Source organism: Chelonia mydas, chromosome 1, assembly GCF_015237465.2.
Source record: "Chelonia mydas isolate rCheMyd1 chromosome 1, rCheMyd1.pri.v2, whole genome shotgun sequence".
Lineage (NCBI taxonomy): Eukaryota > Metazoa > Chordata > Testudines > Cheloniidae > Chelonia > Chelonia mydas.
Genome location: NC_057849.1, coordinates 22,440,017 through 22,463,372, shown reverse-complemented (window position 1 = coordinate 22,463,372; position 23,356 = coordinate 22,440,017). Strand labels below are relative to the sequence as shown.

At 42.2% G+C, this 23,356-nt stretch overlaps 1 protein-coding gene across 19 annotated transcripts in view; it reads left to right on the top strand.

The window, feature by feature from the left end:
- The window catches only part of SYTL2 (synaptotagmin like 2), an 85,030-nt gene that overhangs the window by 45,431 nt on the left and 16,243 nt on the right, over positions 1-23,356 (top strand). For 8 of the 19 annotated variants that reach the window (XM_007060598.4, XM_043528444.1, XM_027823024.3 and 5 more), the window contains exons 5-10: positions 6,257-6,329; positions 7,997-8,099; positions 10,146-11,006; positions 12,278-16,657; positions 18,732-18,833; positions 20,359-20,412. In XM_007060598.4, the coding sequence (XP_007060660.2) occupies positions 6,257-6,329; positions 7,997-8,099; positions 10,146-11,006; positions 12,278-16,657; positions 18,732-18,833; positions 20,359-20,412 (5,573 nt within the window). Of the gene's footprint in view, positions 1-6,256; positions 6,330-7,996; positions 8,100-10,140; positions 11,007-12,277; positions 16,658-18,731; positions 18,834-20,358; positions 20,413-23,356 lie in introns of all 19 variants that reach the window. The other 11 variants (XM_043528469.1, XM_027823026.3, XM_043528467.1 and 8 more) reach the window with 4 other exon arrangements.

Genomic DNA, 23,356 nt, shown 5'->3' with positions numbered 1-23,356 from the left:
TTGAAGCTAAACACAAACAAAAAATTGCTCTTACCTGCCACTTGTACATTGATCCTCCAGAAACAGCTGAGGAACCAACAAAACCTCTAGACTGGGAGCCAAAGTAACCAAAGGTGAGCGTAATCTGTCAATTGAAAGGGCAGCTATTACCTCCAGCATGGCTTGGTGGGTAGGATGCTGGACTTGAGACTCAGGAGACCTGCATTCTATTCCTGGTTATACCGTTGACCAGTTGTCACAATGAGCAAGCAATTTTATCTCTGTATGTTTCCCCTCCAAGCTCTTATCTGCCTTGTATTGATTAAGCTCATTGTAACAGACAAAGCCTGCTACAAATTTGTATTGTGCACAGCATAATGCAGCCCTCATCTAGGTTGGGGGTGCTACCATAATACAAACAATAATTCTTCTGAATGTTTTCTCTCAGTCTGTCAATGTTAACTTAATCTACTCTGGGTTGATCTTCAAACAGTTATTTTAAATCCAAGAGAGTGGGCCAACTGAGCGATTGCACTGACTAGGTCCAATGGAAAAATATGTAAAGCTGAATATCTGTCTGCTGATGACTCTACAGCCCACGCCATCTGTATCTGCTAGCAGCCTCGGCTACAGATTAAAGAAGAGAGATTACAGAATAGAATTCTGAAAAGAACAGTTGTTCAAGTGCAGCTCCATCTCCCACTTTCATAGCCTGCAGATATGGTGTCGGCCCAAGTGGTCAGTGGCATCAAAGGTTACTGACGGGTCTAACAAATTCATCACGGATACCTGATCGTTGCCTGTCTCCAAAAGGAGATCATTGTCCAGTGAAACCAGAATAGTCTGTGTCATACCCAGACCTAAAACCAGACTGAAAAGGGTCAAATAAATTTGAGGAATGATAATGCCAGAGCTGCTTTGTCACTGCAATTCTCCCCCAATAATTAAGTTTAACAGCGGTGATAGGTATCTGCTCCACAGACCATCTTAATAAGAGACGTATTGAAGGTTGCTGCTAAAATTGACATTGTTAGCTACTGTACTTAGTTTTCTTCAGTTGGTTCTTAGCATTAAAAGATGAATAACAAATTATTTATCACTTATGGAGAGTACTGGATAGCTGCTGCTTTTCCTTTTCATGTTGTTTAACCATAAAAGCTTATTCCACAACTTCTCAAATGCTAACCTGTGTAGCCCACTTCTGTTAATTGTACAGTCATCATGGAAAGCAAAACTATATTCTGAAACTAACAAAAGCCTTGTGCATTACTACTTGTACCATCACAATGTGGATCACTTGTTGGTCAGGTACCTGCTATGGGACTGATTGAAAGGACAAGTTTTGGCAAGAAACTGCCAGGAGAACCTCTAACAATATTTGGTGATATGTCAAACTTAACTATTTTTTTTTCTTTTTTAAGCAAGTAAGCTGCTATCTCAACATTTTTTAAAAGCTATTGGTTATTCCCTAAATGCTCACTGCAACAACCTATGGTATTTAGTTTTCTTTCTGTATGGATGTAAAGGGCTAGTTCTAAAAGCAGCTGTAACTAGTTCACATATTGTAGAGTTGTTTTTCTGTAGGGGGTAGGGGAAGATCTTAATGACTTTTTTATTTCAGGTCCTAGTTCCAAACTAGTATGAAGCTGAATAAATTTTACAACCCGTATCGTTTACTGCTCCAGCCATGTCAGAAAATGTCATTCTGTTTTAGACACGTTCAGAGTAAAGGAACTTGCCTTTGCCCTGTGTCCTTCAGTGGGAAACATAGGCCTGTAATTCCTATTTACACTGCAATTCCACTGGCTAGAGAGCTGTCCAATTCACACAGCAGTTGAACTAGTTATAATACTCGGCACTTAAATAGCACCTTCCATTTTTCAATTGTTGTGTATTACAGCTGATTTCAGAGACTGGACTAGAATTCAAGGTTTTCTAGCTCCCACATCATGATGCCACTTCTACAGAAAACTTATACAGTACAGAATGGTTAATGGAAGTGTTTGGAGACCGAACCCAGAGAATGAATTGCAATATGTAGGCCGAAGCCCAGTATTTAATTTCACATTTATGTAACGTAGATGCAAACACCAACTCCTGCCCTCCAGAATGTGCAGCTAAAGCAAGGGAAAGTAGCAGTGATAGTTTAAGTGATATAGTGCAGTTTTATCACCCAGGCTTTTATTTTTTCTATATATGAGGCAAGCGCACAGAACACTGAATTGGGGAAAAATGCAGGGAGAGACCAACTCTTTAAAAATGGCCTTTTCTTCTGTCTCCTGTAGGGTGGATTTCTTCTGAAGTACTGTTCTGACATAACTGTGTGCCCACTCCTAATCGCAACAGTTGATCAATAGCAGCAAGGAAAAGCCAGTTCCAGGGCTGCTGGATTAGTGTGATGAGAGATTAACAGCCTACATAGGGTGCTAGGAGGGGTAAACCTGTATATTGGAAGCATTCGGTTCAGTCTTCAAAGACAGTAGATCCTTGAAGTGTTCTCCTTACGTATTTCAGAATGGAAGGAAGGGGCAACTGACTGTTGGTCTCTCAGACATGGCTGTAATCAAAAATGTGAACCTAGTGTAATTCTGGAATCTCTTTGCAGGATAATAGGGTAAATGTTTCAAAAACACCAGAGCCATTTTCAAAAGTAGATTCGGCATTTAGCTAAAGTGTGACCGACAGCCAATGGGACTTAGGCTCCTCAGTTGCTAGGGTGCTTTTGAAAATAATTTATGATAAATTTGATAAATTTATATCATGTCCCAAAACCTACTTTGATAAATGATAAATTTGAACTGCTACTTTTTAATGATGGCAATCACCATTTTTTGGGTAGAGAATGGTGCAGGCTACAGGCCCAGTCTTCAGTGTTTACATAGGCAAAACAATGGTTGACTTCAGGATCTGGCCCTGAGCATTTCTGGGGGAGATGTAGGTAGGAAATGTAAAATCAAATCCCTAAACCTTATTTTTGGTTACTGTTATTGAGACAAACTGCACTTATGACCATGAATGACTTAGGAAGGATCAATCCTTTTCATTGGGAGAACTCCCTGGATAAGGACCGAGGGCCAAATTCTGCTCTGACTAGTGAACACATCAGGGTCAGTGGCATTACTTCGGGTCTAGTCTGGACTTAATAAGAGCAAAATATGGATCTTTAGGTTTGGACACTGATGCTGTAGGGTGGTGCTCCTTTTTTTCCCCTCTTTAATGACTAACTCCAATAACCAAGCTGTAACCAGTGCTTGTCTTGGTGTTTAAATTCCCATGATACTTTCTCTTGCATATCATAACCTTTGTGAGCTGGGTGTGTGAAGTGTGTTTTTGGGGGTGTAACCTTCTACAGAAGGAATTTCAACAGAATGACTCAATCTGTCAATATTTTCTCTGTCTGACGAAACATTCCATCTCTAGATTGAGAGTGTAAAATATGCCACATAAGGAAGGGCAGAGTTCAGGTTCTCTCTTCTATGTTCTGAATCGTGTAAAAAAATCAGTTTCTTAATCCTGAAAAGGCTCTCTGGGCTGATAAATTACACTGTCTGCGAACACTAATCCTAGAGTCTCTTATGTTCAAATCAGCTGCCCCAAAACTTACTCTTAAAATGCAGATGAGCTTTAGTATGTACAAAAGGGGCTAGATCTCCTGCTTATCCACTTAACAGGTACGGCATGAGCAGCAGCAGCAGAGACTTCCCCACATACACTTGCCATTGTGGCCTATCCCTGATTTTGGAGGACTCACCTCTAAGGTCAGATGAGTTCGCTTTGTGCCCTCTCAATCCTTGACCTATTGGCTGAGCCTGCCAGCAAGGGGCACCCCAATTCTGGGATGTTTCTTGTGAGGGTGACAGGGACTAATTCACAGGCTGCTGAACATACTTGTTACTGACCTGGGTTGGATTTGAGCTATTGCCATAGATTCATAGAAGTTTAAAGATGGGAAAAGACCTCCTAACAAGGTTGTCTAGTCAATCTCCTGCCAATATAGGATTGTGCCCTACAACCTGTTTTCCAAATCTTTGTCCATCTTCTGTGACTAAGTCCCACTTCTGTCTCCTTAGGGTCTCCTCTAAGGAGGAGTTACAAAATCACATGGAATAAGGAAATCTTTTCCTCTTATAACCTTCCCCTTATAAGCGCCTTCTCTCTTCCTCTGCTCTCCATTTGTAGGCATTTTATTGCTGTTACCATAGCGCAGTGGTCTCCAACCTTTCTACACACAAGACCACTTTTTGAATTTAAATGCAACCCAGGATCTGCCCCGTCTCTTCCCTGGAGCCCTGCCCCACTCACTCCATTCCCCCCTCTCTCCGTCGCTCACTCTCCCCCACCCTCACTCACTTTCATCAGGCTGGGGCAGGGGGTTGGGGAGGGGGAGCGGCCTCTGGGCTGGGGCCAAGGGGTTTGCAGTGTGGGAGGGGGCTCTGGGCTGAGCCTGGGGTAGGGAGTTGGGGTGCAGGGGGGGATGAGAGGTTCAAGCTCTGGGAGGGAGTTTGGGTGCCGGAGGGGGCTCCGAGCTGGGGCAGAGTGTTGGGGTTCAGGAGGGGATACGGGGTGCTGGCTCTGGGAGGGGGCTTAGGGCTGGGAGTTGGGGTGCGGGTTCCTGCCTGGTGGCACTTACCTCGGGCAGCTCCTGGTTGGCTGCACAGCGGGGCTAAGAGAGGCTCCCTGCCTGCACCGGCCCCACACCACTCCTGGAAGGGGCCAGTGTGCTGCTGTGGCCCCTGGGGTGCAGGGCACATGGCTCCATGTGCTGCCCCTCTCTGCAGGCACTGCCCCTGCAACTCCCATTGGCCACAGTTCCCCATTCCTGGCCAATGGGAGCTGTTGGGGCGGTGCTTGCAGACAGAAACAGCGTGCAGAGACCCCTGCCCTCCTTTCCACTGGGGCCGCGGGGATATGCTGCCCGCTTCCGGGAGCAGCGGGGGGCTGGAACAGGCAGGGAGCCTACCTTAGCAGCAGCCCCGCTGCACTGCCAGACTTTTAGCTGCCAGAGATTGCGATCGATTGGGAGTCTCCAGGACCGACCAGTCAATCGTGTTCAACTGGTTGGTGACCACTGCCATAGCGTTACCTAAGCGTGTTACCAAAATGACTTGGTACATTGATTCTAGCAGGGGAGCTGGACTCTTGCTCCACCCAGCACTGTCCCTAGCTTTCTGTGGGTATATCTACACAGCAGTGTAAGCCTGGGCTCAAACATAACCCCCTTGCGTCCACACCCAATGTGTTCACCTAGGGCTCAGACCTAGGGTCCCTGCATCCTGAAGGGTTGGAGGGTCCAGGCCTGTGTTAAGCTGGGACCTTGGGTCTGAGTTCTGTTGCTTTTCTGTGTGCATGTGGCCCTGGTTGACTCAGGTCCCTGCAGTCCGCCGGATCTATCTGAGTTCCCACCCCCAGAGGAACTGGGCTGTAGGCAGGCAACCATCGCAGCAGCCAGAAGCGCCATTACTGCCTGGTGGTGCTCACCCTTCCTGCTCCTCTCACAGCAGCAGCTTCTCCTTGCTGCTGTGTGGAACTTGCCTGGAGCAGGGAGCAAAGCTGACAGGTGGGAAGCTGCTCCCGACTGCCATGATGTTGGGGGTCATCCCTCCCCTGGCCGTGCTGAGCTGGAAGCTCTGCTGCTCCCTCTCCCTGCAGGGCAGCCACTTAGTCCCCACTCCACTCTCTGGCCCTTGCTTTGGGATCCCCCCTCCACTCCCTGTGCGTGCAGGGGCACCTGGACTGTGTGCACTCTCAGGGTGGTGAGTGGGAGCCAGCCCCAAAACCTCCCTGCAGACAGCTCTTTATCTATGATGGCTTCCGCCTATTGAAAATAGCTGCTGCTTCTTATCCCTGGCCTGATTACATAACCTCAGAATGGGATGATAAACTTAATTTTTAAAAAAAATCTTCAAAAATTACTACTTAAAAACAATCCCCTCTCCCATCCCTTGCTGTTTAATTTCTCCTTAGCTATAGTGCAACCAACCACTCGAGCATGTTTAATGAATTTATTTTGGCTCTGAAAACGGTATTCTGTAATATTTTATCTGAAAGGAAGACTTCAAATGTAGTAGATGAGGCACATAAACGGTTGTAGGGATGGTAAACAGCCTCTATGCCAAGAGTGGCAGTCTTCCATAAACAAAGAGAACAGATTGAACAGAAGAACCTCACATTCTGATGTTGTTTTTTTATAAGCATATGGCAGCTTAATTTTCACTTCTACAGCCTTAAAGCAACGTGCTGGTTTCACACTAAGTAACTTGCTGTTGTTATCTTGCAGTTCTAATGCACTGGACGCAACCTTAGACATACCACAGGAAAGCTCAAAGAAGGTAGCCGTGTCACCAGGAAAGGTAGGTTCAGCATTGGTATGCTAAGGATGACTTTTTAAAGCTATTCTCTTGCCACTTCGCCGCTCCACTAAAAACCAGGAAGTATTTGGACAGAAGAATAAAAACTTGAGGATGTTGCATGAGGTATAAAATGATGGATTGATTCCTGTTCAGTATGTTTGTGTGGCAGAGAGAAAATCTTCATCCCTTACCTATATGTAGCAAATATCAACATCTTCACCCTCCTGAGAAAATTGCCTCCATTTTGGTTTGTTCCAGTTTCACTTGAACCTTCTCATAGGTCCAGGGGTGAAAGTAACTTAAAGGACTTATGGGTACTCCGGAGTCCTGGGCAGGGGGGGCGTGGCCTCAACTGGAAGAGGCGGGCCGGGCCCTTTAAATCAAGATTTAAAGGCCCCAGAGCTCCAGCTGTGGCTGGGAGCTCTGGGGCCTTTAAATCACTCCCAGAGCTACCAGAGGCAGAGGCGGCTGGGAGCCCCGGAGCTCAGGGGCGATTTAAAGGGCCCCAAGTTCCAACCGCAGTGGAGCGCTGGGCCCTTTAAATCACCACCGGAGCCCTGCCGCCGGTACCCTGGGGCTCCGGCAGCGGGGCTCGGGGGGCCCTTTAAAGGGCCAGGGGTTCCGGCCTCTGCGGGGAGCCCTGGGCCCTTTAAAGTGCCAGCTCTACTGGCTTACTTTCACCTCTGCATAGGTCTGAATCCCTTTTGGGAGTCACAGTAGCAGAAATGAAGCTATCAAAGGGCTTGTCTTCACTACTGAGCTACATTGGTGCAGCTGTGTCGATGTAGAGCATCTAGTGAAGACGCAGGAGAGCGTCTCCCACCCACATAGCACAGCGCAGACAGCACTTTAAGTCGATGTAAACTTATGATGCTTGGGGGCAGGGAAGGGGGGTTCACACCCCTGAGTGACATAAGTTACATCTGTAGTAGGAAAAGAGCAAACAACAAACTAACTTTTTTAAAGATATAGTTGCCAAGCAACAAAAATGCAGACTCTGCTTCTAATCCTAACCACTAACTAATATTTGAAACATGGGCTTTCCTTATTACCACATAGCAGAGTTTTAAAATAGTTAGTATAAAGTAAATGCCCTAAGTTACTAAATTAATACAACCAATTAAATTTGACTTAAGTGGTAGTGTAGACAGGCCCTAAGGGCTGGTCCTTGCTGGAAACGTACATCAGCATAGCAATGTCTCAGGGTGTGAAAAATCCACCCCTCACTCCGAGAGACGTAGTTAAGTTGGCCTAAACCCCAGTGTAGACAGTGCTAGGTTGATGAAAGAATTGTTGTGTCGAGCTAACTATCGTCTTGAGGGGAGGTGATTAACCACAACAGCAGGAGAATCCCGCCCGCTGCTGTAGTGTCTCTAGTGAAGTGCGCCGCATCTGTGCTGCTGTGGCGTTTTAAGTATAGATGTAGCCTAGTTCAGAAAGGTGGAGTTTTCAAATGCCCTAAGTCTGTTCCTGCTGACTTCAAAGGGAACAGAGTTAGGCCAAGCACTTCTGACAATCCTTTATCTTCACTATTTTGCCATATCCTCCGTCTGTCTTATAAAAGGCCTGCTTAAACCTTATTCTGCAGGGGTGAAATGACTGCGTTTTCATGTTTCTGTTATCACCGTTAAACATATGACATAAATTATATGTCCATTCTTTTCTAGCAAAGGAAAAATCCATTTAATGACTTCATTGCACCAGAACAGAACATAAAAAGTAGGGACTCGGAAAGTGGAACAACTGGCCTATCTCAGATGCCAAATGAGGGTAAATAATTTTTTTTTAATTTACATGTCCTCTGTGGACTCTGAAATTCTTTGGGGTATTGTGACCAAGTTAACTGTCGCTTTCCTCACACAATACATTTTCTAGGGGGGAAAAACCTTTTTAAAATCCTGTGATAAAGCGGGACATGGCATAATTTTACCTATTGTTTTATGAGCCTGTCTCCAGCCTGTTCTTCAAGCTGTTCATTTTAAATCTGCATGTATAAAATATGAACCCCTGAAGATATTAAGAAAACGATGTTTCACCCAAATAATCTGATCTGTCTACTCCTTACCCTCTGCCCACACCCCAACCCTAAACCTGCATTAGGTCATCGAGAGTAGATCTATGCTGCAATTAAAAACCCACAGCTGGCTCAGGTCAGCTGACTTGGACTCATGGGGCTCAGGCTGTGGGGCTGTTTAACTATAGTATAGACCAGCGTTTCCCAAACTTTTTTGGCCACGGAACACCTGGTATATATTTATGGAACACTTCTAATATTATTTTGTAGTCGTTTAGTTTTCAAATAAAAAATTGTGGTGTTTATGCTCAAATATATTTTATTTTATAAAACAAAGCAAAAATACAAATTTACAATAACTTGAACTAACAGTTTCTAACTGGAAAGCACATATAAAGTAGTACAAAAATCAAGTGCAAGACACTTTTTTTTAATTACGATTCTTTCATGGAATACCTATTCACATCGTGCAGAACACCAGTGTTCCGTGGAACACAGTTTGGGAAATGCTGGTATAGACATTTGGGCTGGCGCCCAAGCTGTAGGACCCTAATGTTTAAGCCCGAATGTCTACACTGCAGTTAAGACCCTTAGCCCAAGTTAGCTGACCCAGGCCACCCGCAGGTGTCTGTCTGCAGTGTAGACATACCAGTAGCCATCTAGCTGAGAAGGGCTGCTTCTATATTACAGCCCTCTTGGTGACTCAGCAGTTAAGAACAGTTTGATATTCTCTTTTCTGCCTTTGCAGCAGTCCCAATCATTGCTGCTATTGGCTCAGCAGCAGGGGATCGAGCTGGGCTCCCAACATTTGATCTCTTCCCCTGTTGTTTCTTAGACGCATAGACTTTAAGGTCAGAAAGGACCATCATGATCATCTAGTCTGACCTCCTGCACATTGCGGGTCGCAGAACCTCACCCAGCCACTTCTATAACAGACCACTAATCTGTGGTTGAGTTACTGAAGTCCTCAAATCATGATTTAAAGACTTCAAGTTACAGAGAATCCACCATTTACACTAGTTTTTAACCTGCAAGTGACCCGTGCCGCATGCTGCAGAGGAAGGCGAAAACCCCCCAGGATCTTTGCCAATCTTGTTTCTTTAGTTCTGTTTTTTAGATTCCTACCTTTCCCCAAAATATCCTTCCTAACCAAACAGGAGCTAGAAAATGATGTACCTTAATCCAGTCTTGCAAAATTGTAATGAGACTTTGCCAACCCAGGCATGAAAATTACTGATCTGCTTTCTACCATGATGCATGCTGGTGGGGTGGGGTGGGGTGGGGGGGCAGGGAAAGGACAAGTGTATATTACTTGCATTTTTAAAAAATACTTGTCCAGAGTGGAAAAGTTTTACTTAGTTCCATCTGACCCTGAAAACAGTTTACAGAAATGGATAGAAGCACAAACACAAGACACAATAATATAATTGAGCTGTATAAGAACTCTGATTAAAGGTTTACTGTGCTCTAATTTTGACTCGTTTGTTTCTTTGCCATAGGAATGTTCTATCAGTCAGCACTCTATAATACAAACAAGTTAAATATAATATAAAGTTCGATAATCTCTCAGTTTTCCAATATACTTGTTTCAAGAGTGCGTACTTTTTATACTGCTGAATGCTTTGACTGTTAACGTTGTCTTGTCTTTTTTTGCATTGCACCCTAGAGCTGCAAGAATGTCTTCACCTTCTCTTTCCTGTGTAGAACACCTGATGTTTTGACTAAATGCATGTTCTTAAGCTTGAGATCTATATTGCAGTATGTTTTTACCCTTTCCCTTGTGTGCATGTCTTGTCTTGCAGACACACTGTCACCTTCAAAGGAGAGCCAATCCAAGAGAAACCTACTAAACAACAGGTCAGAGGAACATAGGCAGGCTTCTGGAGAACAAACTGATGAATCACAGAGAATTGCAGATCAGCCTCCTGTACCAAAAGCTAGAAAAGTCATCTACAGAATAACAGATCCCATATTGGAGAAAGATGGTTCTTTTCCCAAACCTGCTAAAAGGACTGATCGGGTTAGTGGTGCTGGTACACCACCTAGGGGCATTCTGAAACGCAGTTCAAGTTCAAGTTCCACTGATTCAGAAGTTCTTCGTGTTAATCAGATCTTTGACCATCAGAGTAAGACTGGTTTGCCGTCTTCAACTGTTCTTGAAAGAGTAGCTGAGACAAATCCTCCTGCAGAAGACCCCTCTCAAAATTCACTGGAAAGACTAAAACAGGTGAGGTTCTCTTCCAGGACAGGTACAAAACAACCTCTTCAGAGCCCCCAGCTGCAATGTGGCAAAGATATAGGAGAGTTTGACTTACTGGAAAATGACACTAGTAGGTTTGATGCACTTCAAAATGAACAAACCCTCCCTGTAAAACCTCCACGCTCCCAATCCTCTGCTTCATCTGTTAATGCAACAGACAGAGATGCCTCCCAAGAAGACACATCAGCACCATATTCTTCTGATGCTAACAGGTCAAGCCTACCAGTTAATGAAACTTTACATTTTAAGACAAGTCTTCCTATGGAACCTGTAACTCCAAGAAAATCCTCCAGTAATATCTCACCAAACGTCCAGGAAGTGCAAACTGTTGACGAAACATTGTCTCAAAACATATCCAAACGGTCCCCGAATCCTGACTTGGAGTCATCCAAACACACTATTGGTAAGAGAACAACACAACACAAGTCAAATGGGTTAATACTGAGAAGGGTAAATAATAATTTTGAAAACAGGCATAAAAACCGCTGTCCATTAATATTCCAATCATGAGAGAGAGAGAGCTTTCTGTATTATCCAGAATATTTCTGCTTGCATACTAATTTACCAGTTTCACACACTAAACCACTTAAGTATTTTCTAACATTCTAATGATTGTCTGACCATTCAGTATTTGGGAATATGCTCTAATCATTGATTGGGTTTTTTTTTTTTTTTTTTAAACAGAAACTGGTTAATAACATGTCCAGGCTAAAGTGTGGATACTCATATTTATGACAACAAGAGAGAGACACTGGTGGGCCAAACATATCCTTGCTCAGGCAAAACTCCTGTTTTTGAAGTTAATGGTAGCTTTGCCCGCATAAGGACTGAAGAAATTGGTCCACTATTGTCTGTTATTGGTGGTAATGGAACTATAATTTGGGGTTTTTTTTAACATGTGTGATTAAATAAAAAACATGGCAGTTAAATAATGAAAAATCCACTTCTGAGTAAGAATCAAAGTGCCATAATTATAAGCAAACAGAAGTGTTTCTGCATAGTGAACTTTTTGTAAGGTTGTAATTTGGACTAAGACTTTACTCGTTCATAAATTGCTCCAGTTCTGTTCTACAAGCCTATTTTCATTGCTGTGCTGCCAGTATATCAATATTCTTCCCTTGAAATATTTTTTTCAAGCTAAAAGAACAAACATATGGGATATATCTGTGTTTTAGCTTGTATAACTTGTAGTGGGGACTCGGTGGAAAATGAAGCATCCAAGCATATTGATGTCTAGAGGAGTCTCTTAATCCACTAATTATTCTTTAATAAATACCTTGCCTGCAGCATAATGCGTTTTGAAAGCCAAAAGTATCTCTAACTATTTTTATGCACCCCAAGAAGAAATCCTGTGGATTTTGCCCCGTATCGGGGATACTGCTAACTCATCCCTGCCAAAGGCAGGAAGACCACTCCAACCCTTCTTCCAAATTGGTGGTAAACTTTGATAGGCTCCCAAGAGCCACACCTTCTCCCCATCCTATTGCTCTTTATTTTGGCTTTGATTGCTGTTTTCACGTAAACAGTTGTTCTTAAAATAACAAGGAGCAATGGGAAGGGGAAACAAGCTATGATAAGCACTACTAGATTTTTCTTTTAATCAAGGTGGAAAATGTGTTTCAGCAAAATCACGTTTGTTGACTCCTTATCTTGAAAGGTGATTTTATGTTACAGATCAGCAGCCACTTTCTGCTAAGACAAAATCTACTCAGGTTCCAAATGCCAGCACTGCAGACCTTCAACAAGGTAAGCCTGTTCTTGTTGAGAATCAAAGTGCTAAAACCACTTCCAAGCCTGACAAACATGCTGCTGAGTTCATGAAGGCAGCTGATGAGTCCATATCAAAAGTATTAGATTGGTTTAAAAGAAGCTCCAGTACTGGCGATGAGAATACTCCATCGGTAACTTCCCAAAGGAGAGAGTCCAAAGAAGAACTGTACTTATCATCCAGGGCAAGAGTTATAACTACAAAAGATAGTGGACCAAGCACAGATGAAAATACACCACTGATTGACTTGTCATTTGGAAACCATGGGAAACCAAGCAATGTTTTGAAACCTGCAGCAGTTGATGCAGAAGACATACAGATATTAAAAGTAGGAAAAAAAGAAAATCAAAGTCAAGAGATTCAAGGAACAGACTATAACAAAGGACCTATTGTACTTGGAAAGAGCAAAAGTGGTAGAGAGAAGATACATTTACAGGTCACTGATCTTCCAGATACTAAATTAGATGAAACAAATATTCTTAAAAAATCGGCTGCAGAAGGCAAAATGTTATACAAACCAGAAGATGAAAGTGCAGCATATAAAGAACCAACGTTTCTTAAAGATGGAAAAGGCAAACCAGGTTCAAAGAGTTTCAGTTCTCCTGAAAAGCTAAATGAAGGTTCACTATTGAAAACTAATGTGCAAACAGGAATTCAGAAAGAGGAAGAGAAAATATGCACTATCAATTCTCTCTTGGAAGAAGACCATGTTCAGTCACAGACTGGATTTGATGATAGAGGAATAGAGAGAAAAGAACCTGGTTTACTTGATCAAGGAAGTATGCAACTAGATCCAAGTAGTTCTAGGACAAAACTACCCGTCTTGCCTCAGCATGAATCCAAACAGCCATCTCAGGTACAAATCTCAGATGAGGAGACAGAACAAAAGAGAAGAGTAAGGGATATTAGGGCCTTCTGGGAAAGGGACAAAACTGGACCCAGACTTACAAATAAGGAAGGCATTTTAAGTACTACCCCATCAGCTAGTAGCACAGCACAATACATCAATAAAGGAAGTAGAACAGTAAAACCCACTGATTCTGCAGCATCCTTATCAAGTGAATCAAAAGTTCAAAACAAGCATAGTTTGGTTACTGTCAGAGTTGAATTAAGTGATGATGAGGCATCTAAAGATAAATTTCTGAAGTCTTCAAAGACTGGGCCAGATATAATGGAGAAATCCAAAGCAAACCATAATGTTGAGAAGTCCAGAAAAATACTCCAATCTGATGGTAAGGTTAATGAATTTACAAAATTGCCAAAAGCAAATCATTTGCAACCAAGAATTGATTTTACTCCTGCTTCATCAAACAAATGTGAAGATTGGAAACAAGTATCTCCAGAAAATGACCGAAATCCCGCTTCTACACAACAGAAGCCAAACTTTAAGATTTTGTCTTTGAAGGAAAAAATAGATGAGGAGTCTAAGAATCAAATTTCCAACCCATTGCATTTTCAGAGTTTGAGAAGTTTTTGGGATATTGGAGCTAAATCACATGTGGAAAATGAAACCACTTCCCCAGGTAATATTAGTTCAGCAACTTACCAAAGAGAGTCAAAGGAACTTAAAGAAAGCAGAGCAGAGATGAGCGAAGAAGAGGTGATGGTTCAACAGCAAAATCAACTTCCCTTGAGAGAGAGAACAAAGAAAATAAACTTCAAAGTACCTGAGTCACCTAGACAGGAAGGGCAGCCCATTCCTTGGTCAGTGAATCTGACACGGACAGAAAATGCAGAATCTGTCCAAATAGTGGGAAAAAATGTAGGAAAGTCAGTGATCTCAAAACCTGAAGAAAAGGTGGATCTTCTAGAGCAAGAAGTTAAAGAATATATAGAAAAAAGGATTGTTCCACCAAAAGTGCAGCACAGCACATTTAACAGTGGCTTACAGAAACTGCTTAAAGAAATGTCTGAGGCACCCTTGCCATCATTCCAACCAGCTGGTGATAAAGGTTCTCCAAGAGAAGAATTGGGAATTGATGAACAGCTAATTGTTTCTGTAAAAACAATGCAGAGCAAGGCTGCTCCCACAGACTCCAAGGAAAAAGCAGAATCTCCTAAAGAGGAGGTTGCAGAGACTGTAGACAAAACTGTTGCTCCATCAAAGGCTGAACTCAATGCATTTAATGCTGGGCTAGAGAAACTGCTAAAGGAAACCTCCCAAATACCATCCTCTTCTTCTAGTCAGAACGTAACAGAAAATACTTCCGAAGAGACAGTTTCTTGGCCTGGGCAGAGAAGATTTTTTGAAAAGGTGATAGAACGGAGTCACAACACTTATCCTAGATATCAAAAAGAGGAAGCGCTTCCTCAAGAAGTAAAAGAAACTATGGAAAAAACCGTCATTCCACCCAAAGATGAACTTCATGAACTAAAAATTGGTCTAGGGAAGCTGCTTAAGGAATCTGACGCTTCCTGTCCATTACATCAGGCAGCAGATGCGGACGAGGGTATCCAGAGAGAGAGTTCTTATGCAGAAGCCATTCCAAGCTCTTCCCCAAAGGCAATGCATCCTGGCATAGCTGCTTATGTCATGACCCAGAATGAAGCACAGCCTCCTGGAGAGGCAGTCTCAGAGACTGTAGAAAAAACCACGGTTCCACCTAAAACTGAATTCTGTGATCTGGATGCTGGTTTAAAGAAACTACTTAAGGAAGCATCCAAAATCTCATTTTCATCGTACAGTATAGATAACAGTAAACAAGGAGCGCCTGAGAGTGTGCCTGAAGAAGATGGGCAAAGATTTTATAAGCAGGTCACAGAGACTGACCAGGGTACTTCTGTTGCTGCCCAACAAAGGGTTGGGACTCCAGATGAAATTGGGACTGTAGAGAGAACTACAGTTCCATATCAGGATAATGTTAGCCCAATCGATACATGCTTGGAGAAACCAGATGAAGAGGCAGCTAAAGTGCTGTTACCTTTACATGCAAAAAGTGGAGAAAATGTAAGCTCTCAGCCAGAGGATCAAACTGATCATCCTATATCTCCTGGTAACCATCATGAAGTGACTGAAATACTAGTAAAAACAGTTCAGCCAAAACCTGAACTCCGTGAATTTAATGCTAGTTTGCAGAAACTGCTCAAGGAAGCTTCTGAAATGCCACCGTCTGACCAGAAAAGCTTTGACAATGAGATGCACGTTAGGATACAGCCTAATCAGAGTGTGAACTGCACTTACCAACAAGATATTGACCATCCTCAAGAAGTAAAGGAAACCATAGCAAAAGCCGTTGCTCCTTCCAAATCGGAACTCAGTGAATTTAATTCTGGGTTAGAGAAACTGCTGAAGGAAGTCTCTGAAATGCAAACTCCTAAACTGAAAAGCATGGAGAATGCAATGCAGAAGAGTATGGGGGTACAGCCTAATCAGAGCGTAGACTTAACTTATCAGCAAGATACTGACCATCCTCAAGAAGTAAATGAAACCATAGCAAAAGCTGTTGCTCCTTCCAAATCTGAGCTTGGAGACTTTAATGCTAGTTTGCAGAAACTGCTTAGGGAAGCCTCTGAAACGCCACCTCTTAAGCTGAAAAGCTTGGATAGTGTAATACAGGGTAGGACACAGCCTAATCTGAGTGCGTATTCCCCTTTCCAACAAGAGATGGACCATGCTCAAGAAATAAAAGAAACTGTAGAAAAAACTGTTGCTCCAACAAAAGCAGAATGCAGTGAATTGAATATCTGCTTAAAAAAACTTCTTAAAGAAGCATCTGACGTTTCATCTCAGCTGCCAACGAAGATGGGAAAACAGGAAAGACCCAATGACTCTGTGTCTCAAGCAGAAAAGGAAAGTCTAGCCATTAAAATGCCACTCTCTGGTCCAAGTGCTTCAAGTGGCTATCGCACAGAGTTTAAGATACCAATCAAGAGAGAGACTTTGAAACAAAATGACAAAGCCGTAAAGGAAGATCATGTGGTAAATGAAGTGAGAGGTTCTGCTCTCCCTGAAATAAATGTAGCATTTGAGAAAACAGTACAGACTAACCTGGCATCAACTGAAGCCCTTCCCAAGGAAAGAGAGAACGGTGCGGCTGTTATCAAGACACATAAGATGGAGATAAAAAATGAAAATAAAAGAGAGGAAGCAGCAGGAAAGGAGGTTGATAAAAGCGTTTCCTTAGCAGATGACAGTGAGGCAACATCTGTATTCAGGAGAGCAAGCACGCCACTTAAAGATGATGATCGCTCCTCCAAAATAAGTAAAGTGGAGCTGCTCCTAGCATCTCCTTATGATGATCAAGATGACACCATAAGTTTTGGCTCTGATCTTTCAGGTTCAACTTGTGAGCATTTTTGAATTCTTAAATCAATGGTTATGGATTATTTATTATTTATTATTATTCTTTAAGAAATATGGCTAGAATTTTTTGATAACCTACCTTAAGAATGGGGAACCAAAAGCCTGACTGAGATTCTCATTCATTTTCTTAACTGAACGATCCAGGCATCTTTTCTAATGAACTTTTTTAATACCTAGTCAGCAGATGTTTTGAAAAGACATGCATGCAGTGTGGCTTGCAGGCCGGGGAGTTGGGCTGGAATAACCCTACTGCATGCCTATAGAGAGAGAGTCAGGCTTGCCACATCTGTTTCTTCCCCTTGTGGCAGTTTTTGTTCAGTGTGGGAACCGTGAGTTCTATTATTTAAACTTTGGGCTTTAGAGCTGCTTTTTTTTTTTTTTTTAAACAATGTTTCACAGGCTGATGTAAGAAAGGGGCCCTGTTAGCAAGGGATATCTGGCTAAACCAGATATTTGCTTTTGCTTTGCCATCTGTACTTATACCACCATGTGCAAAGGAGAAGGCCCACCCCTGTCTAATCAATTCATTGCTGCAGCCTGTTGCATCAGAACATGGGGCTATGTTCACTTAGTGTTATCGTCCACTGAAAAGTTAGTATTCAAATAGAGGTGCATCTAGAAGAGATGGCAACACTGGAGTGGCTCTGGTCTCCTGTACAGGATGGTGGTAGGCAGTGCCCATGCAATTAAACTATTGGAGTTGCTTCAGATGAGGGGTTAATTTAATATTTGTTCTGAGAAATCAGGATTGTTCCCCTTAACTGAAGACGCTGAGAAACCTGTTTCAGAGTAACAGCCGTGTTAGTCTGTATTCGCAAAAAGAACAGGAGTACTTGTGGCACCTTAGAGACTAACCAATTTATTTGAGCATAAGCTTTCGTGAGCTACAGCTCATGCATCCAATGAAGTGAGCTGTAGTTCACGAAAGCTTATGCTCAAATAAATTGGTTAGTCTCTAAGGTGCCACAAGTACTCCTTCTCTTTTTGAGAAACCTGTGAAATTTGCAGGGGCTGCCAGTGGTCTTATCCTTAATTCCTCACTCTTAACTTGGGCAAAACACAATTGAAGCCAATGGGACTTCTGGCCTAAGTGAAGAACGAGTAAAACTTGAGCAAGGGCTTCAGGCTTTGCGCCATAGCTAAAGTGAAGCATTTTGGGTCACTTTTTTGCTCATGAGGAGGATGGAGGAAGGCGGCAGAAAGGGATTTTTGAAGGGATGAGATGGCACATGGGACTGCCAACTGGGACAGATGAGACCATTAACTTCTAAGATCTGAATCTGTCCTATGGTGGTAGAAGTTGAGTTTTCCTATGGCTGCTGTTTGGACTACATGACATGAATTGTTGCCTCTGTTTTTTTTTTTGTAATTCAAATAGAAACACGTCCCCATTATTAAAATAACCCCCATATTCTCCATCAGGAAGCAGTTCTACAACAGGGTTTGGGTTTCTAGCTAGACTCCTTATTTGTAGATACAGCTGAGTCACTCTGAGTCCATCTCAAGCAACAAGTATGAATTAGTTTGCCTACCTCTAGTATGTGTGTATGTAGACAAAACAATAGGCCAAATGACCATGTGCCACATCTGTTGATCAGTAGGAGACCTATACAAACACACCAGCGGGGTAAATTTTTGCTCCATAACTCTTAAAATTAATGTTAAATTTCCTTTTTTCCCCCAAGTCAATACAATGCTGCCATGGCAGTTTACAGTTAAATCACTTCTAAAATATGTATTCCTGAAAGCCTGTGTCCAAGTAATTTAAGCTATTGAATTCAGTGACTATTGATCCTGCTGGTCTTTGGTAGTGCACGTATTTTTACCTAGTAATTTAGAATTCCATTATGTCTCCAAATCCATGACTAAACATCTGCACCTTTCCCTAATTTTTCCTTTGGTCTTTCATAGTTGTGAAAACTAGAATTTTTAATGTTTTGCTAAGGGTTAAAAATATCTCATTAGTTAAAAATAGCCATTGATTTCTAAAGTGGCTCTCATTTAAAAAGGCATGTCTGTCTGTCTGTGCAGTGTTCATGTATTTTGTCCCGTGACAGGTTCAGAAGAAGAATTAGATCCTATTTTGAAGGCTCTGAAAAGGAGTGCAGATAGGCAAAGGCCTTCCAAAAGTCTAGAGGACATTCCATCAGCCACATCAAGTGAGCACAAAGCTTGTCTGCTGTCTTCCATGCCCCCAGCTAATCTTAAAAATACTTATATACTATCCTTCCACACATCTTCACCAACTGACACTCTCTAATATTCCAACCATGGGTTTTGGCAGGAAAACTGTCCTCAGAATGAGCATCCAAAATAAGTAAATAAATAACCACCATACTTTATAATTTGACTTCTGAATAAGAAGTAAGGAGCAGTGCTCTAGTCTAAATGGTGCTTTTGACCAGGTTTTGATTTCAATACTGCATGCTCATTTTGAACACTTACTCCTGTATTTCATTCTCAGTCACAGCTGAATATAAAATAGGCTTCTTTTTTGCACGCTTAATTAAGACATGCTTTTTCAACCCCTTCTTTCATCTCCTCTTACATTCCATTCAGATAGCCATCTTCGTAACAATGTTTATACTTGCAGTGGCAGGAAATAGGCTGGCAAGGATGCAACTGCCATGTCCATTCCTAATTCCACTAGCAAGTTTTAAAGGTTTACTAGCTGTAAATCTGTAAATGTCCGGGTTGTGACTGAGAAAACATTTAATCCTGTCCTCCCATTTGCATGGGTTTTTGTTGTTGTTTTGTTTTGGGTTTTTTTAAAGCCAGATCGGCCTTGAGTCTCCTGAAATGCTCTCCATGGTTATAGTTTTCTCTTGTGGGCCAGCTCTATTTATAAATAACTTGCATGGAGTTTACACAGGAGTGTTCATGTAAATTTATCTACTCAGCAGACTTCTTCCGAGAACTATGCATTGAATTGATCTTAATCAGCCTGGCTTTGCTCAGTAGTGGGCTTTATGCTTGTTATACAATAAGGGGATGTGCAAGCACCCAAAGGAGCAATATACAAATACCAACTTTCACCTACAAATGGATATGGACCAAATTAATGAGTGGTGCAAGTGAGACAACTGCATTGACTTCAGTAGAATTGCACCTACTTACACCAGCAGTAAATTTGGCTCTGAGTTCCTATTTAAATTATGCAATCAAATATGCTTGTGTTCAAAATTTCACTTACACCTATGTTCATTGTTGTGTATTTTTCAATATCTTATTGATTGCTGTGCATAATGGGGAAAATGTGTGAAACTTCATGCATGTAGATATTCATGAATAGAGCTTTGGGTTTTGGAAGGAGCTGGCCAGTTCAGGCATCTTACACTAGTTTAAAATACAGACATAAGAACTCTTCATTCTCTTTATTTTTAATGTGCTGTTGCTTATTTGTAACTGACTGTAGGACCTCAGGCATCAGTACAGCACTGTACTGATGTAAACTGCATTAAACAATGACATGAGAGCTCCCTTTAGAGCAAACTAGTTGAATTTTGTAATCCAGGTAGAAAGTGTTTTATGGACAGCATTTAACCTTGTGGTTTATGCATTTAACCTGGGCTGTGGCTCTGCTGATTTTTGACCTTATTTCTTATAAACTCTGTGGCTGGCACTATAATCCATACTACCTTCCTGAACAGCAAACTTTACTAACTGTTACTTTTTCCTGCACAGATAAAGGAAAAGTAGATATCCCAAAAGAAGAGTTAGTACTTAGTGCTGAAGATGGTAAATATCTTATTTGTGTGTGTATGAACATAGTATTTTTTTCAGTGTTCTCTCCACTCACCAGCCAAAGAGTTGGTGAATTTCAGAATTGTATCACTGCTGTATGGTAATTTAATTAGTTAATTTCAGCATGGTTTAAATACTTGGGTAGCATTTCTCCACCTTTGCTTTTATTTCTAAACAATATATTAGTATTGTTATATCCGACTATTATTGTAAACAACTTTGTTTATGTCACAGTGTTTCATCTGGGCTTGATCCTTCAGGCATTCCACATGTGTCATGGCCACTGAAGTCAATGAGAGCTTTGGGTATTGACTCAGTGAAGAATTGGGCTGCTAAAATATCAAATTAGAATGCTAATTTGTTGCACTGTAAAATGGTTCTATCCAGCAAAGCAAAGACTTAAGACACAAGTGGATTTGCTTGCTCTGAGATAATGGATAAGCCACTGGCTTGCCGACTCTTGATACTGATGATCAACTAGTGCACTTATAAATTCATCTGGTATATTGCATGGGCCAAACTCTCCATCATATATGTGCACAAATCTCCCATTGATGTCATTGAGTGAGTGTTTGTAAACATGGACTAAAAGATTCTGAATTTAAAACAAAACCAAAAATTACTAGGTTACACTGAGCAAGTGACACTGAATATGGTGGTATAGAACACATTTTTACTTCCTTTTAAGTGCTATCCAGTGGCACCAGAATTCTAAAACTAGTCACATTTAGTTGTATTTATTACTGACTCTTTTAGAGGCTTCATTGTGTTTTGTAGTTAGTCTGTAGTCTGATCATAGTGCACTTGGGCCTATACTGCTGTCCATTGCATGGTGCAGAGAGTAATCAGTGGGCCTTTAAGCATGTACATAAGCATTTCCCTGAACTGGGGACATAGCTGTGGATTTCAGTGAAAATATATATGACATGTGTACGTATAATTGAGCTGAAAGGGTAGGTTTTTTGTCTTTTCAAGCAGCCAGATTATTTTTGTGCTCGAGTCAGTCATGGTAAAGACTGACACAAATATCTACCCTGGCAAATTTAGGGTGGGAGTTTCCAAAGTGCTCAGTACTTGGTCAAATGTTGATTTCAGAGGGAGCAGCCTCAGGCCAGTACTGAAGCAATTTTGAAAATCTCGCCTTTAATGCTTGGACTTCACTTGCTGATAGGTCCTGTTGCATTGGTTGCACTCCAGACTGTGAAAAAAAGGAAAATGCCCCAAATGTACAGTGAGGGATGAAACGGGTCTTGGAAATCCAGGCCAATGATGATTGTGAAAGAGAACGAAAGATGATCGATCTTCAGGTTGACGTAAAGTGTCTGGTTCTACAATCACTATATAAACCTGGTGACAGGTTTCAGAGTGGTAGCCGTATTAGTCTGTATCACCAAAAACAATGAGGAGTCCTTGTGGAACCTTAGCGACTAACAAATTTATTTGGGCATAAGTGTAATCAAGGTGGCCCAGCAGGGGGAAATTTAGTTTTGTAGTGACCTATCCACTCCCAGTCTTTATTCAGGCCTAATTTGATGTTGTCCAGTTTGCAAATTAATTCCAGTTCTGCAGTTTCTCGTTGGAGTCTGTTTTTGAAGGTTTTTTTGTTGAAGAATTGCCACTTTTAAGTCTGTTGTTGAGTGTCCAGGGAGATTGAAGTGTTCTACTGGTTTCTGAATGTTATAATTCTTGATGTCTGATTTTGTACAATTTATACCTTCAAATCAGCGGCACTGCTATGGGTACCCGCATGGCCCCACAGTATGCCAACGTTTTTATGGCTGACTGAGAACAACGCTTCCTCAGCTCTCGTCCCTAATGCCCCTACTCTACTTCCGCTACATTGATGGCATCATCATCATCTGGACCCATGGGAAGGAGGCCCTTGAGGAATTCCACCAGGATTTCAACAATTTCCACGCCACCATCATCCTCAGCCTGGACCAGTCCACACAAGAGATCCACTTCCTGGACACTACAATGCAAATAAACGATGATTACATAAACACCACCCTATACCAGAAACCTACAGCCCGCTATACTTACTTACATGCCTCCAGCTTTCATCCAGACCACATCACACGATCCATTGTCTACAGCCAAGCTCTGATACAATCGCATTTGCTCCAATCCCTCAGACAGAGACAAACACCTACAGGATCTCTATCAAGTGTTCTTAAAACTACAGTACTCACCTGGGGAAGTGAAGAAACTGATTGACAGAGCCAGAAGGGTACCCAGAAGTCACCTACTACAGGACAGGCCCAACAAAGAAAGTAACAGAACACCACTAGCCGTCACCTACAGCCCCCAACTAAAACTTCTCCAGCGCATCATCAAGGATCTACAACCTATCCTGAAGGACGATCCCTCACTCTCTCAGACCTTGGGAGACAGGCCAGTGCTCACTTACATACAGCCCCCCAACCTGAAGGAAATATTCACCAGCAACTACACACCACACAACAAAAACAGTAACCCAGGAACCAGTCCCTGTAACAGAACCCGTTGCCAACTTTGTCCGCATATCTAGTCAAGGGACACCATCGTAGGACCTAACCACATCAGCCACACCATCAGGGGCTCGTTCACCTGCACATCTACCAATGTGATATATGCTATCATGTGCCAGCAATGCCCCTCTGCCATGTACATTGGACAGTCTCTACGCAAAAGAATAAATGGACACAAATCAGACGTCAAGAATTATAACATTCAAAAACCAGTAGGAGAACACTTCAGTCTTCCTGGACCCTCAATAACAGATTTAAAAGTGGTAATTCTTCAACAAAAAAACTTCAAAAACAGACTCCAACGAGAAACTGCAGAACTGGAATTAATTTGCAAACTGGACACCATCAAATTAGGCCTGAATAAAGATTGGGAGTGGATGGGTCACTACAACAACTAACTTCCCCCTGCTGGGCCACCTTGATTACAG